Source organism: Semicossyphus pulcher, unplaced genomic scaffold, assembly GCF_022749685.1.
Source record: "Semicossyphus pulcher isolate SPU_LCO1_2020_fin unplaced genomic scaffold, fSemPul1.0.p SCAF_11, whole genome shotgun sequence".
Lineage (NCBI taxonomy): Eukaryota > Metazoa > Chordata > Actinopteri > Labriformes > Labridae > Semicossyphus > Semicossyphus pulcher.
Genome location: NW_027211615.1, coordinates 16,103,841 through 16,120,967, shown reverse-complemented (window position 1 = coordinate 16,120,967; position 17,127 = coordinate 16,103,841). Strand labels below are relative to the sequence as shown.

The following is a 17,127-nucleotide window of genomic DNA, read 5'->3' as shown; positions in this document are numbered from 1 at the left end:
ACATGTCGCCTTTGTATTTTGTGTCACTTTCTGTGTTCATTTTTGTATTTAACTGTCACATGAACAGATTCTCTCCTTAGTGCTTCTTTGAATTTGATGTGCATCTTAAAAAGGTACATTTGGCAAACTGTGAGACCCCTTTCACACACAACATTAAAAGTCACCATCAAGTGTACACACAGGATTTATGGTATGAGACAGTCACTTGACACGATCAGGACAAAGACAAATCCCTGCAGGGGTTCAAAAAAGTGGACAGGGGCACACTTCCTGTGTGTCGTGGATGCAATTTGGCAAAAAATAAATTACACGAGCTCTCCTCTTGGTTGTGCTGTCATGGCGGAGTGGGGAAACCATCCATTAGCTCTTCATTACCTGTCAGCCTGTTGCCTCATGTTGACAGGATTTACGCCCCGCAAGACATATCTGCTCTGCTAGCAGCACCGGCATGCATAGTCATTAGGTATTTCTAGTAAAGCATAGAATGGGGAGAACGAATGACACACACACACACACACACACACGCACGCTCATTAAAAGTCAGACAGAAAGTGGGTAAACAAACTTGTGTTTACTTTGAATCACATGCAGCTCCTCAGCCTGTCAGTGATGGAGAGGCTTGTGTAACGTGGACTCTTGAGGGTTTTATTTTGCTTTTGAAAATAAATAAAAGAAAATGCTGTGATTAGAGTTTTATAATTGCTCCATGAGACAGCTTTGTGCAGGGATTGGTGGCCTTTTTTCATCCGCTTTGGATCTAGCCCTTTGAAAGGTCTATGATTAATGACCCTGCTGTGCATCCACACCGGCCCGCATGTACAAGCAGCTTCACGCAGGTCTGCACCGACGCCAGCCGACCTATTTGCCGGCTTGCTCGACTGACTTCCCTCCTCTCCCTTTTAACTTCCCTCTCCCGCTTCCCTGGTAACCTAAGCCAACCCAACAGCCAGGATCCCTGGATGATGATGATGTGTGTTTTCATTCTCCAAACAGCCAGAAGGCTGTGCAGATATTGTCAGTGAGCTCTGAGGCACGGAGCGGAGCAGGCCTGGCTCTGCAGAGATTGCACCACCGCGCTCGCTTTAGGCCATGAAGGCAGAATGACATTATGCAGAATGTGGGCTGCATTATGCTCGTGTGTTATGACCTTTTTTCCCCTCAGCGTTGCATTATGAAGAGAATGAATATATCGATCATCATGACGGGGCCGTGTGTTCACAGCTTCTAACAGATTCATTATAAGGCTTGACACAGAGGTGTTGTCTGAGGGTGCACACATAATTCAGAGAGGTTTTGCTTGCTCTGACACTTTTGGACTTTAATAAACACGTCTTTTTTCTTCCACGTGTCTATTTTTGGAATAAATTAATCCAGCGTTGCCCCTCTCATTAGTGGGCAGGCCCCCCCACACATTATACCACCCACCTACTAATCCCCATCATCCATCAGGCAACATGACTGTGAGGGCTGCATGTTATTAAAAGTAATTGAAACTGGTTCAACCCCCAAAAGCAAATGCAATCCCAACACCAATTTAACTTTTAATAAGAAAACGCTCTGTACTGCTCGCTGGCTCGCCAACATAAAACACAATGAATACAAAAGGGGACATTTTTTCCTATTCGTATGAGGCTGACCCTTTTATAATCAGAAAATAAAATACCCAATAAAGTAAAAAAAAGGAAACAGAAAGAAACATTCCGACACCCATATGCTGCACAATTTAAGAGCAGTTACCAAAAGAAGTCTAAATACTCCAGGCTAAAAGGAGTCATGAGCCTGATGCAACCCCGGCTGAAATGTGTTGTTTGACAAAAAACATCAACCCAGAAAAAAACAACAACTCTGTCCAACATAGACGTGGGCAATCCCACTCCAGGCCTGAGGCCAGCACTCTGCACATCATGACAGGCAGGATTTCTGCTACAAGACTCACAGGACTGTAAAAAGTGGGTACCTGCACCAATCAGCCATGTGACCACAATTGTGTAGGTCCACCTTCTGCCGCCAAAACAGCCCTGACCCGTCGAGGCATGGACTCCACTAGACCTCTGAAGGTGTGCTGAGGTATCTGGCAACACGACGTTAGCAGCTGATCCTTTAAGTCCTGTAAGTTGTGAAGTGGGGCTTCCATGGATCGGACTTGTTTGTCCAGCACATCCCACAGATGCTCGATTGGATTGAGATCTGGGGATTATGGAGGCCAAGTCAACACCTTGAACTCGTTGTCGTGTTCCTCAAACCATTCATGAACCATTTCTGCTGTGCACACGGGCCGGCCTTCGCTTCCCACGTGCATCAATGAGCCTTGGTCCCCCATGACCCTGTCGCTGGTTCACCTGTTTTCGTTGCTTGGACCACTTTTAGTAGCGACTGACCCCTGCAGTTCTGGAGATGCTCTGACCCAGTCGTCTAGCCTTCATAACCTGGCAGTTGTCAAAATCGCTCACATCCTCATGCTCGCCCATTGTTCCTGCTTCCAACATATCAAAATGTTCTCTCATATCCCACCCACTGACAGGGGCCATTGTTTGTTCACTTCGTCTGTCAGCGGTCATAATGTTATGGCACAACCACAAAGACACATGCAGGGAGTAATAAATAAAACGGGAATCCTCAGAGACGGGATGTTGGAATGCTGAATGAAGACGTAGGAAATCATTTCCTTTGTCAGATTACAATCTTTAATGTGATGATTTGACGTTTGAGAGCAGCTCACTGCTTCACATGTTTTAACTGATTTCTCCAGTTTCTAATGAAAATATCCAGCTTAATATTAAACTCAATTTCTTTGGCACAACAGTTTATTGTTGGCCTTGATGTCTTTCATTTATTTTCCATGTTCCGCCCTCACGCCGGATCATCCTTCAAACAGGATGATGTGTGAAGGATGCAGCTTAATGGCTCATATAGAAAGCGTGGCCTCAATCTGCGATTCCTTTTCATTCCAGGCACAGAGGAAAATAAATCTCTGCTCTCTGTCTAGCCTTTGTTGAGCGGGGAGATACACAGTATGTGTATGTTGAAGGTTGTTTGGCAAATGTGCTCATAACAAACCTATTCTAAGAAATGGATATTTTCTGCTATTTATCAGGACTGGGAGTCTGTAACCCTCTAAACAGTATGCAGATATATGGACGTCTATTCTCTTTGCTGAGAGGCATTTCAGTTCCATGTGAGGAATGCTGCGTGGAGCGTGAAATAGTTTCATAAAGCTTGAGGGAAGAGGTGTGTTAGATTCAGAATGGTTTCATATCTGAAATGAGGAGTACCGTCAACCGTAGCGTTCTTTTTTAATGCCATCTGTTGTTTAGATGCCAAAATGCAGGAATCTGCATATCTCACAACTAATGAGAAAGTAATGGGCCATCACCAAAAGTTCATGAATACGAGCTGTGACATTACGTGGAAGCAGTGACTCGTCTGTGTTTTGTTTCCCATTACACAAATGTCTTTTTCCTTCCCACTGACTGCAGATTCTTTCTCCACCCAGTCGACTTAAAAATCACCTCCACCTGTTTGAAAGATAAGACGTCTCCTGGGCAGGACAACAGTCTGCAAAGTCAAATATGCTGTGATCACACCTGTGGAAATGTTCCAGGGAAATGTTGGCACTGCCCATTTGAAAGTGGACCATTGACTTTTATTTATGTATTCTGACTGAGCCAAATTTGTGCTGCTAATATTTATGGGGGTTTGTTGGGTTAGGAATAAAGGAAAGAATTAAACAGAGGGCGTATTCTGAAGCTGCAGTTGTAAATAAAAAGTGCAACACTATGGAAAGTTTTATATTATAAGTTCACCTGTTGAATTTCTCTCTGTGACCTAGATGTGAAGACCGATTCCACCCTCATGTTCGAATGCTAAATATGAACTTTAGCCAGTTAGCATAGCTTTGCACAAACACTGAATACAAAGACACAGCTAGCCAACGACGATGGTGATGTCATTTGGAGCCAGAGCTGCGCAGTAGAGATCGGCATGTGGAGCCACCTTAGCCACTTCCGCTAACCAAAACAGACACAAATTACTGATAAAAACGGCAAAGATCCCGCACGTCGGCGTGTTTAACAGCAGAATAGCTTCTTGTGTTGTTCTGAAGAAGACGTTCACAGATATGGAAAACTTCAAAGACTGTAGTGATTGTTTTAGTTACGTCTCCTCTCGCCGTTCCTCCTCTACTCTGCTAATCAGGAACAGATCGGCTGCAGGAGCCGGATTTGACAACAGAGCTGTCAATCATCCTTTTTACAGCATCAAATAACTTATTAAAACTAAACAATGAACACTTGTAAATCAGCATGATAAGAACTAACTATAATGACAGAAACCATGTTTGAGAAAAAAATATTTAACTTGTATTTTGATTTTATAGTTTGACTCATGTCCCATCTGTTAACATGGAGGAGGCGGGCTTTATGACCTATACTGCAGCCAGTCAGCAGGGGGCGATAGAGAGGTTTTGCTTTCACTTTTAGCGAGCTGTCATGTCGTCCATCTTTTTATACAGTCGATGCTCTTAGCTCGTTTTTACAAGAACTTTAATTTGCAGTTTTACACGCTATGAGGTAGCTAATTCTGCACAACCACAACATGTTAGTACTTTTTAAACTCACTCATTTATACCTTTTATCTTATTCAGTAAGTGTTAAAAGACTTCTGTTTGCTCCTGTTTGTTCCTCCAATTGACAGTACTTATGCTAAGCTAAAGCTAACTGTCTGCTGGCTGTCGCCTTAAATTCAGCGTGTATATATATATATATAAGAGAGCTATTAATATTATCACCAACCCTTGGCATAATGTTCTGAATTTATGTCTCTGGTTTTCCTCACCTTTAACTCTGACTTAATCCTCTTTGCCTCTGATTGGTTAGTTCAGTCATGTGACTAGGCAGGAGAAAGTGCGGTTACATTAAAGCAGAAGAAAGCTTCCCTTTTCTACGCTGTTATTTCTTCTCAACAAGAGCAATCCAACCACCACATATCTAACCCTAGCGTTAACAAAATATCCAACTATTTCTTTGTCACAGTAACTTCCTGTTTTTACCGCTGCATGCCACACATGATTGGTAAAACTTGCCCAACAACAGGGCTAAAAACAGGCGTGTGTTTTGACCTCGCTTGCTTTTTTCTTTGCAGACGGACTGTTCCAGCGACAGCGAGAGCGAGGACAACTTCATCGTCGTCCCTCCTCGAGACCACCTGGGCCTGGCCATCTTCTCCATGCTCTGCTGTTTCTGGCCTCTGGGGATTGCGGCGTTCTACTTCTCACAGGGGGTGAGGACACAAACACACACAAATACAAACACATGCATGCAATGCTAACACCTCTGAAAGTTGTTGTCTGACAACATAAAACAGGTGCCTCTTTCTTCCCACACAAACAAACGTATTTAAAAAGGACTTTGTTGGCCTGCAAACACACAAACACGCACCTAGCTGTATGTATGACTCATCACTAAAGATTAAGGACTATCACACATAAAGAACTGACAGCTGACTCTCCTACTGCCAACGCAAGGCCACTTACTGAGCTACCCATCAATAACTCAAGGCCGCTCTGTAATGGCTGCTTGATGCTCGGCAAACAGGCTGAGAGGCGCCTTTAGGACGAGTTTATAAATCACTTTCAAGGAAGTTCCACAAAGGAAGTGTTCAAAATACGAAGATGAGAGAGACAGACTTTGAACCTGTGGTGTTTTCAAGAGGATTTAGGATGTACCCAATTACAGGAGTGCTTGTGTATTGAAGGTGATGAGCTCTCAGGCACATTAAGCAGCCTTGCTTGAGGCTGCGGGCTGGAAAGTAGTTTTTTAAAACACATTTTTGCTTTAAAATAGAATTTATTTGGCATAATTTTTCAGCAAATTGTTGAAAGCAGCCGTCTTTCTGGTTTGATTTTTCCCCCCTGGATTTCATGCACAAATCCCACTTTGCATGTTAACTTCTTTTTAAACTTAGTGGTTAAAGTGTCTGATCTTAAAAACACAGCTTGGATGTTAAATCCCTTTATGGCTAATACATTGGCATGCAACGTTGTAAATCTACTAAGTCAAGGCTATTAAAAGTAATACTGCCTTGCTAAAGACTTCTACTTTGATGTGCAGATAAATCCACATAAGTGTAGAGAGAGTCGTTATTTGGTTTTTAGAGTGCAATCTGACAAACAGGACAAAGCTACACTGTGAGTTTTGACGCTTTTCCAATACGTTCTTAGCTGAAGAAATCAGCAAACAGCACATATTGACTGTCTAATTGATTCCAGCTGGACTTCCTCTCTCTTTTCAATTCTGTTAGGAAACATCTCTGGTGATGGGGTGTCAGTCAAACAGAGAGCACAGGGATCGCTACAACTCCTGCTGCTAATCAATCCTGTCTCTCTAAGCCGAAGGCCATCAGCACACACGCACATTATGTATATTTAAAAGCACAAGTAAACACACACACACACACACACACACACACACACAACAGACCAATGAGCTGCTCCGTAAATTGTCCGTCCTTTGACTATAAATTCTTATCAAAAGCTGGCGCGTTTAGCCGTCTTATCTGTGGGCGCGAGCAGTCCAAGGCAGATTAAGGCAGTCAGTGAATTATCTTGTCAGGAGCTAATTTGATTCTTCCTGGGTAATTATGGGGAAGTGATGGCTGTGTTTAGGGATGGATGGCTTTCCTGCCAATCTCCGTCCTTTAGAAGGTGCCGTCCAGAAGAGCTGTCAGGGAAAGATATGGTGGGAGTCTGGGATCGCTTCATTTTATGGCTCAATAACCCACTTCACTGGTCTTCGTTTCATGCGGTTGTACAGGGAGCACTCTGACTAAATGAATTAATTCTGTAGGAGTTAGCATGAGGATAATGTTAATTTTTAGCAGAACATGAATCTGGAATTGGATTACCTGTGTGAGCTCTAATGCTTCTGCACCAACTATAGTGAGAGAAGAGTGTAGGGATGTGTACTGACCTTCAAAACAAAATACAATTTGTTCAACATTAAACTAAAATCTCATTTTCTCAGGAACGTTTAAATCCTGGAAAAAACTGCTTGAAATTTTGTACAGTTAACGTACGAGTTTTGTTAAAGTGTGAGCCAGCTGACTGTCATAATTTTTGCCATCTCACTACTGACTACTAACGTTAACGTTACCACTACTAATTACTACATTTCAAGCTAGCTAAGTTTCAACAAGTTGCCGCTAAACGATGGCAGAGACGGAGCAGGTGGTTGAAAATTTGCATAGTGGGCGGGGCCTATGCACACTCAGGAATTTTTAATGAGGGAGAAGGAGGAGATGACACAATTTATTATTTCAATCAGAGCATTTGATGTGTCTTTAAACATGACTGGAGCTGCTCTTTAAGCTAAAGCTCGCTAGTGAGGTAGCCACAGCTAGCCTTAGCTGAAGCTAAATTTACCCACCTCTTACCTCTTGTTCTTCTATGAATACAGAACATTTTATCTGTTACATAGCAACTGTTTGTTACCACACGTAACTATGCATACACGGTTGCAATATTTTCCCTTATGTTCAGCGCAGGTTCACAAACATGTAGCGTATATGCTAATCCTTGCACTATATGTATTTTCTTGGGTATTGGGGGGCAATTATTTTAGTGCAGCAGTTCTGTTGTTGCACATTTATGTTCACAGAAGAAAGTAGACCTCCTGTTCTTTAGAAAGTCTGACTCTCTCTTAGGCTAAACATGGCAGCTAACCGTTAGCTTAGGGTGACCATACATCCAGATTTGATCGGGACCGTCTCGTTTTCAAGCTCTGTGTCCTGACAAATATCTCTAAAACACTAATATGTGTTTTGAACAGGCCCTGTCCCAGTTTTGACCAATTGACATATTAATGATGCACCATGCTTACAACACTGATTTGTCTATATATATGTCAATCAATGTCATTGCCAAGGCTGTTGCTGTTTTAACCAATAGAAAACATCACTATGTCATTTGTTTGTACATGTGTCAGTCAATCGGTGTGCGGCTTTTGCTTCGCTTGCCCATCTTATCATACTGACAGTACCTGCTGCATAACATCAGGTAGGCTAATTGTCATGCCAGTTTTATGTTTTCATTTTTCTGTTTAAGTGACATTGGCCTCCAGGTATTTCCAGGCCTACCTTGTTTTTGTTAAAACGACTTCCAGTCAAGACTTCCTTTTCCACGTGCTGCATTGTTTACAGAAAAAGAACCCGCTTTTCCTGTGATGTACTTTAATTAACAGGTCTTACCTTTGCCGAAATTTCAACATCATGATGCAGATAAGTAAAAAGTAAAAATGAAGCTTTGTCAGGTCTGTCGTCAAGAGGAGAACAAAACTACTTTAAAATGCTCGTTTGTTGAACGGAGGTCGGCTCGATCATCTGATGATGCATTCAAGGAGGTCAGGAAATCTGAATGCTCTAGCGTCAAGGGAATTTATCTCAAGTTGAATTTTCGATCTAGTACGGATTGTTGGCTGAACATTTATAGAGATTAATAAGACTACAAGCGTACTACAAACGGAAACCAGAACAATTGCAATCCCTTAAATCCACGTCCCTTTCTACATTTCTAGAAACTGTAAATAGAAATGACCGATCTGGTAATAAATACATTAATATGTTTTGTGTTTACTGGTGTTATATAATTATATTTTTCAAATAGGCCTAAAGTTTCGGTTGATCTCGAGGGACATGATTTTTCATTTGCTTACTTTCCGTGGTGTCGAAAGGTGCACTGATAAAATATCCAATTGTACCATGAGCTCATATATGTGGGTTTGCGGTAAAATCAGCCTGAAAGTGAGCATTAGTATATTTATCAGCTTAGCTTACTATCAGGCTTTGTCAGAAAGAGCTATGAGCTTAATAGCTTATTACTCATGGACTAGCAACACCCTTCACACACAAAAAATGGATAGATTGATACTTTGAAGGTCATAATCTACCCAGAAAGAATTTATTTATTAATACGCTTGTATAATTTTGTACATATCTTTGGCTAACCTGTTTCTACACTGTTTTTTATTCCTCTCGGCCTTGTGCACACAGATGCATAATGGGATTAGACAAGGGCAGCAGACTGAGCCGAGGAGAAGCGTTTAGAAATGATGCCACATCAGCTTCGTCACTTACTCCGAGGACATTTACAAACAAACAGGTTAGCGACTGTAATGGAGTCTGCGGAAGGCGGATCAATAGTGTTTTTGTTTCGTCCCGCTGGAAGGTCAGGCCGGGTCGCACAGAGAGAGACGCTGAATGGCTTCCCAAGGAGAGGAGAGGACACACACACACACACACACACACGATTATCTCCTGCTTTTAATTGCTTATATCCTATTTGGCAAAGCCTACATCTTTAATTCGCTGTAACGTCTTTATGGTAAATCGTGCTTTACAGTGTTAGCATTCAGCGTTTACCGCCCACGCACGCACACACAGCTGATAATGACTAAAATACCGAGAGTATCTGGAGAAAATGAGCTTGGAGCATTTGATTGGGAAACAGAATTGAGTTTCAATTATTGCCACTAATAGGGTGAGTGTTTTTGTTCCGGGATGCTGATAAATGTTTCTCTCAGCTCGCAGACATCTGCGCTGGAAAGTTAAAAAACCGCTGCGATTCCTTTCACGATTATGCAAATAAGACTCCCCTGAAGTTATCTCACGGCATACGAGTCTTTCATAATGGATGGAAATGAATGAGCTAATTATTGTGGAGCAGTTTGTGTATTTGTGTCTGTGCGAGGAGGGTCGAGAGACACAGAGGGAGAGAGAGAGGGTAGATTTGGGGCTTAATGTGTTGTTTATTGGGAAGAAAAACCTGTTAAGGGGGCTGAATTGACTTCCGAGAGCGCATCGCAATAAAACTCTCCACGCAGTCTGAAGTCTGCGATGTTATCTTTTTTTCCATGACACCACATTTCAATCATTTTGCCAAGGTTGTGCAGATAAAGCCTTAATGCGTCTAACAGTTTCCTCTCAAGGGGATTCAAGGAAAGATCCTCACGTGGACATATACGTTACTCATAGAAGAGCGCATACAGTAGGCACACGCTCGTCTCTTTAGTCCACATTAGAGCCTTATTATATTTCAGTGTCGTGTTCCTCGGGGAGAGCAATAACACGCTTTGATTTAATTATTTGTGTGAAGGCGAGAAAAAGACGGATAAATCAATTACAAATGCTTGGGCAGGAGAAAAGAAATAACAGGCATGTGTCCTTCACCGCCGTTTCCTGCCACTGCTGGGAAGAATTAAACCGTCCGCTGTCACATTACGACTCTTTTCAGGACTTTCTCCCCGCAGAAAGACCTTGCTGTGGGGAGTAATACATCCTCAAAGAGGAGAATGTGCTCTGTCTAGTTTTGAAAGCAAACCTGATTTCCCATAAGGCCTCCATAATGATGCTTTTGTTTCAATAATTACTGTATTGACATGGAAGCTGCTTCGATTACACGTCCTTTGTCAAGATTTGCCTCCTGACCTTTCCATGTGTTTGTCTGAAGAGTCTCTCTCTGGCTTTCATCCGGCTGCCTTTGTCTCACACCGTTTGTCTTCTTCTTGGCGCTAATGATGCAAAGTGGAGAGACATCATGTGTGTTTTTTTCAGCACGTTCAATACGTCGACTTTTTTCATACTTTATTGAGAGGTGCTGCGGTTAACGATGCAGTGAGAGTCAGAGGTGGCTGCTTCATATCAGAGAAACTACTCACATAAGTCTTTGGACCTATTTATCATAAATATAAATATCTGGCGTTACCCTACGAGCAACCCCAGCATGCTGACATCAACACTGAATCAGGAACTGGCTCCTGTACTACGAAGCGAGTTCAACTATTCCTGATCTGGCTTCACTTAACCTGACAAAGGTCATCGCGTTGAGCGGTCACGCGACGCTGGGGTCAACAATCCGAGGGTGTTCGCATAAAAGGGGCGGAGTCTGCAGCGTATGACCAATCGCACATAGAGACTAGTCTGCCGTCAGCTGATGTTAAGACGTAGTCCAGACTAAAATCCACTCAGCTGCAGCTGCTGAATGCAGGAAGGACAACAGGCAGAAAATGACTGCCTTTGTAAAAGTGCAAATTAAGTATAATATCACTGCTCCATCATTAGAGCACCAATGACTGTAATAATACCCGTGTATTATATTAAATTAATATGTTGCTCAGATGTATTTATGAGGCGGTTATGAAAGATTTAGACTTATTCTCTCAGCCGTGTCAAACCTTTGGAGCCAATAAATATAAAAGCACAATTTAAAGCAGTACTAATGCTCACTTTCATATCTCGTACCTACAAAAGTACTTCATGCTTCATTGTTTTTAATCAGCCTCTGTTGTACGTAGATGTTTATCAGGATGAATATCTTTCCTGAATCATAAAGTCATAAGGTAACGAGGAAGTGTTTCACCGCGCTCTCTTCCTTCTCCCTCTCACAATCAGCTCTCAAAGCTCCTGAATCAAGAGTCCTGATTGGTCAGTAAGTGGGGCGGTGATGAGTTCAGGGTGATCTCTTTTCTCGAACATAGCCTGCTCTGGAGCAGGTAAGGTGTTCAGCATAAGTTACCATGGCGATCTACCCCAGTAAGAAGTGAACCACCTTTGTAGTACTGAAAACCCGGAGTTAACCCTGAAGTTACCTCGATAACCGCAAATCCTGCTTCGTAGTATACTACCCTACTGAAACAAACATAGCTAACTTCAGGAAAGAAGCGAGTGGCCATTATGCCTCCAAAACAAAAGCATAAAATAGGTCTCTGTCCTTTCTGCATTTTGCTTTACAGTATTTGGCAGTGATGTGTGTATGCCACACAAAAAGGCTCCTCCAGACATTTCTAGAAACACAGGAGCACGCTTTAGCATAGCATGGCTACATGTTGCCGTATATCCTGATCAACTGGACAACCTTTGCTATAATCTTTTGTGCTCACTCTGCTATGAATTCAATAAAACTGTAACACCACAATCTTTAAACTGAGCCACACCAACAGATATTCTGCAATCTCAACGCGCATACTGAGGCTACAAGCTGTTATACTTCCTTACTAGCGTATCGCTAGGTGAAGCACTTCCTTTAAGATCATGTGACTTCCAAACTCTTACATATTTGCTTAAAGAGTAATCTGCATTCTTACACACGCACTTTTGCTCACCTGGAAATATGGAAACACAAGCACGTTAGCGTAGCATGGCTAGCTTTTGACGATTTTAACATTTTTAAATGAGACTTTTTTTGGTTACAGACTTGATCCTGCAAGATTCACTAACTCTTACACCCCTTAGATTATGAAAAGTTTGTGAAGCTCTTCATGCAGTGGATTAAAATGTACCTCCATCAGTTTTTTAGCTTCTAGTCTAGTTCAGGATGTCAAATGAGGTGACATCCTTCAGCTCCTCCGGGGGAATGTTTATGTGCTCCAGCAGGGAGTTTTAGTCTCCCCAGCCTGTGTTACATTTATACAAACACACACGCAAACAACAGCTTATAAAGAAAGCAGCCACGGGGCCGCTTACCTGAACAAGCTGGCTCCTCTCACTGAGGAGAAGCAGTGGCTTCATTCCAAAGTCCTCCCAGATTTCTGAGCTTTCATCCTGTTATTGCGAGTAAGGTTTGGCCTCCTGCAGAAAACCTAATTTAAGCCACTTTTATCCACAGCCTGAGAGCTTGTGAGAAAGGTCAAAGGTTAAAACAAGGATTTATGCAAAGCTTTGGTGTTTAGTTTTCTATTCAGTGCCACTGTTTGATAGAAAATCCACATCTATGCAGACGCTGCAGCTAAAGCAGCAGACTCACTTCTTCTTAACCTCAGCTGTGAATGAGAGACGAAACCTGGTCAAGGTGGAGCTCTACAGCTCACTCCCAAAATGAATGGGACAGGGTCAGCTTCCTACCTTTCTAACTTGAGGCCATGATCACCTCATATAGAAACCTAACACCAGCTTCATCACATTCACACAAACCACACCTCAGCTCCATTATTACAATGATGTCCACATTTTACTGAAGGTCATTCACACACTCAGACTTCTTACTGTGCTGTAATTTATTCAGCACACAATAAATTATGGTTGTGATTCAGCACTGTTTACACCGGAGACTCAAAAACTAATACGAGATTTATATGTGGCAGAAATTAGTTTAGAAGAAGACAATGGAGAGGGGATTGAAAAGCTAAAGTGCTTCTGTAAAACTTTCTGCTGGTGTAATGTGTGCTTCAGTGCTGACCTCTGCTCAGTGATATGAATGAGACCAGGAAATCCAAGAAGTCACAGGGCTGACACACAGAGACAGACGACCTTTCACGCTCACGCTCACGACTACGGGCAATTTAGAGTCATGTCTTTGGACTGTGGGAGGAGGCCAGGGAGTACCCTGAGAGAACCCACGCATGCACGGGGAGAACATGCAAACTCCACACAGAAAGGCCCACCCTGCCGAACCGGGATTCAAACCGGAAACATTCTAGCTGTGAGGCGAGAGTGTTAACCACTGCTCCACCGTGCACTTAAACAGCAGGCACTACATGTATGGTAAAATGGTATCTACAAACTTATATTCACTAATATTAAGATATTTTTTCAATTCTACTTTTTTATTTATACTGAGTGTAAACTTGTTTGTTTAACATGAAAAACTCACATGGATCTGTTCAGATTTAAACTTTTTCCTGTACATGCTTAAACTGGCAATCTCAAAGATTTCTGTTTTGTTCTCTTTGGTGCCATCTAATGACAATACACGGTAATCGCGGGAGGACGCTTCCCAATTTAACCAGACGTCCACGGTTGGCTCCGGTTGTAACTCTTGATTTTCCTCACTGACGGTCGCTTCCCTTTTTAGACTGTTTGTCTTCATCTGAGCGTCGAGTTTGTTTCTTTTTCTTTGGATTTTCACTTATTTTTGAAGTTGTATCTGTAGTCATCGATCTTTTCTTTCTTTGTTCAGCCATAGTAGATAACTGTTTACTCCCAACACTTGCAGAGACCGGAAAAGCAGCCGCTTAGCTCCGCCTACCCTCTCTGGCAGACCAACCACTGCTGGGTGATGGAAAATGCGTAACTAAGTTGGCACCGCTTGTGAGTTTGGGAGTCGCACCAGACACCCAGTCCATATTTGCCCTAGCAAATGTAAACAAAGGCAGCGTGCAGTTAACCTGACACCTACCCCCCCTCGAGTGGTTTCAGGCATTAAAAATTAATTGTATTGAAATAATCTTGTCGCTGATGGTCTGGTTTGCTTTTGTAGGTCATATAAAGTAATCAGAATAAATTTCAGTCTGTTTCATCTTCATCTTCTTTAAAGCTGCAGGAATCAATATTTTTGCATTAGAAATACATCATAAGACTACATGTTATGTAAAAGGGGATCTTCTCAGAGAATACCCACTGCACCATCACTGAACTGGAGAACCCTTTATTGCTTTGTAGAGCAGCAAGAACAATGTTTCATGGCTGTTGTTCTGTGGTTTTTCAGTGAAAAAGCACTCAAAACCCACAGGAGACTAAACTTGCCTGGCATCAAACGGCAGTCAGAAAAGTGAAAGACGAGCCGGTGAAAAAAGCAGAGCAAATAGCTGCCAGAGTCAGACATGTCCCTTATATATTATATGGTGGAGACCAAAACTGAGCTAAAAGTAGAGCGGATATTCCACATGCATTAGCAAATGAATGCTCCTTCATCAAGAGTAGTTTTATTTTTCAAAATTGTTATGATCTACAAAGATTTAATGCTCAGTCAGTTTGAAATTCAGAAAAGCATTCTACACTTAATTGAGAGGAACATACAACGACTTAATGTATTCAACTTTCTCTGACATAGTGTAATACAGTATTAAGCGAGTATTTCTTTGTTAGGTAGGAATTGTTATTATCCAGTGCACTGACTTATTTTTCTGTTGTGAAAGCTTGTGCAGCTTTAAATCTTGTCGTGTTGTTTTGAAGCTCAGTCGAGTCCTAGGAGAGTCATCAGAGGAGGAAAACATCGGGGCAGAGGGCCACTAACTCGAGCGGCAGAGAAGGAAAACACGGAGCCCCCGGTGTCGTCGACGAGCCCGACTCTGTCGTTGTTTTGATGAAGTTTCAGTTCAGACGGCTCACATGATTAAAGAAAAGAGAAAGTGTTTTGTTTTTGTGGGTTTTTATTGAGCTACAAACATCAGTGCAGACAAAGACCCGTCAAAGGGCAGAATTATTTACCATCTCATGATGATGTCTGATTGAGAAAACAAGTCTGAATGTTCTGCCTGTTGTTTAAAAAAGACTTATCTCTGTTGTTTTATCCCGTCATTAGTTAGTGTCGCTACAGTCGTGTTATTTAAGCAGAAAGGTTAGCAGGACACCACACAGAGGAGCTACATGTGCCTGTAGAGAGTTGTAAAAGTGCATTATAAACCTTAAATACGTGGTAACTGGGTCACGCTGAGGGGGGCTGTTGTCTGGAGAAAATAAGAAGAAAGGCCGTCAGCAACAAAGCAATGAGGACACATGAAGCTGCTGTCTAATGACCTATATAGGCGTTAAAATGTTTCACTTTTACCTTACAGCACCAGTTTATAATAAAGCCTTGAAATGTTTGCCTGAGCGGAAGTTTGTTTGAGGGTAATTATGATAAATCTTCTCCGCGCGTGTCATTTATCATTCAGAGCGAGCACACATTATGACCATAACCTCCGCTCCCTGACATTTTCACACTAATTGCCATTTTCTAGTCCTGCCGCGCATGATGAGCTCTCCAGGGTTGCGCTTTCCCGCTCGGTCAATTGGCCCATCCTCCAATTGCATTTCCCTTTTCCTCCTTCCAGAAATAACAGACAGCTCCTGTAATTATGATTCTTCTGAAAAATGGGTCAGTCTTCCTCTTGAGGTGCCTCTAACCTGTCCGACTCTCTTCCTCTCCTTTCCAGACCACCAAGGCGGTGAACAAAGGTGACTTCCCACTGGCCAACATCGCCTCTCGACGAGCCTTGTTCCTCGCCGCTCTCTCCATCACTATAGGCACCGGCGTGTACGTGGGGGTGGTGGTAGCTCTCATCGCCTACCTTTCGAAACCAGGACACATATAGCAGACGCACCTTCCCCTCGACGCACCTCCGGGGAGCCCGAGAAGGAGAACAGCCGCCTCTTGGGATCAGCTTTGCTCCTGCTGACTTGGAAGAAAGTTTTTCGGGGATGTACAGTTTTCCTCCTCCACCTCTCTTTTTCTTCCAGCTTTCTCTCCCTACAGGCCTTCTGTCAGCCAAGATTAGACACGGTGACTGAGAGAGGTCAAGCTGGAGGGTGAGAAGACGGGGATTTGGGGATAGACAAAGTACTTTTTGTTCAAACAGAGAGAGGGGTTTGAGTAATGGATGGTATCCATGTTGGAGTCCAGTTTGCATCACACTGACTACGGCTGGATTTTTAACTTCCAGCACCCCAACGGAAGCATCGAGGAGAAAAGACTGAGACGATAACTCTTTAAACATTAGCAAGTGAGGTTGAGAAAGGTTAGAAATCAACACAAAAACACTCTTAAACCAACTCTATGTTGTTGTTTTTCGCGCTCCAGTTAAAATCGTAGCCTCTCTGTGGAGTCCTGTCTCTTCCTGTCACAGTTTGCCACACAGGACTGTCTCTAATAGACCGTGAGCTTCCCCCATCAACTCCAAACACCACCGAGAACGCATTTGCCCCTGGGCTGACTGCCTCACAGCTTCTTGAGTCATAACTAAGGACTGCTTTTACTTCCTGGGAAAAATGCTCAGAACTAAGGAGAGAATGATCAAAAACAATCAGATGCTGTTTCTCTCATTGAACAATATGCACTGGCATGAATTGCAAGGAGCTCGATGAAGCCTCGGGCCGGAATTTCCCCCTCTGAGACAGTGTCCATCCATCAAAGACATGCCCTGAAATCAAACCACACCTGCTCACGCCTGATACGGTTTGCCTACGTACATGCAAATGTGCTTTGTTTTTATGTTTGTCCTTTTGTGTTCCCCTCAGTCCAAAGCAAACCTTGATTCTCTCGCATTACATTTGTAGCCTTTGAAGTAAAGCACAGAAAGTGAGGCGGACAGATGGTCACAAATCCAGGGGAGACGGTGCGCAGTGTCCCCCAGAAGCGTCTGCATCTGGCAACACAATGTGAAA

At 42.8% G+C, this 17,127-nt stretch overlaps 1 protein-coding gene across 1 annotated transcript in view; it reads left to right on the top strand.

The window, feature by feature from the left end:
• Positions 1 to 16,724, top strand: part of syndig1l (synapse differentiation inducing 1-like) — a 40,707-nt gene extending 23,983 nt beyond the window's left edge. Inside the window, exons 3-4 of the mRNA XM_069656109.1 lie at positions 5,140 to 5,277; positions 15,900 to 16,724. Coding sequence (XP_069512210.1) covers positions 5,140 to 5,277; positions 15,900 to 16,058 — 297 coding nt within the window. The 3' untranslated portion in view covers positions 16,059 to 16,724. The remainder of the gene's footprint in view (positions 1 to 5,139; positions 5,278 to 15,899) is intronic.
• The last annotated feature ends 403 nt before the right edge of the window (positions 16,725 to 17,127 follow it).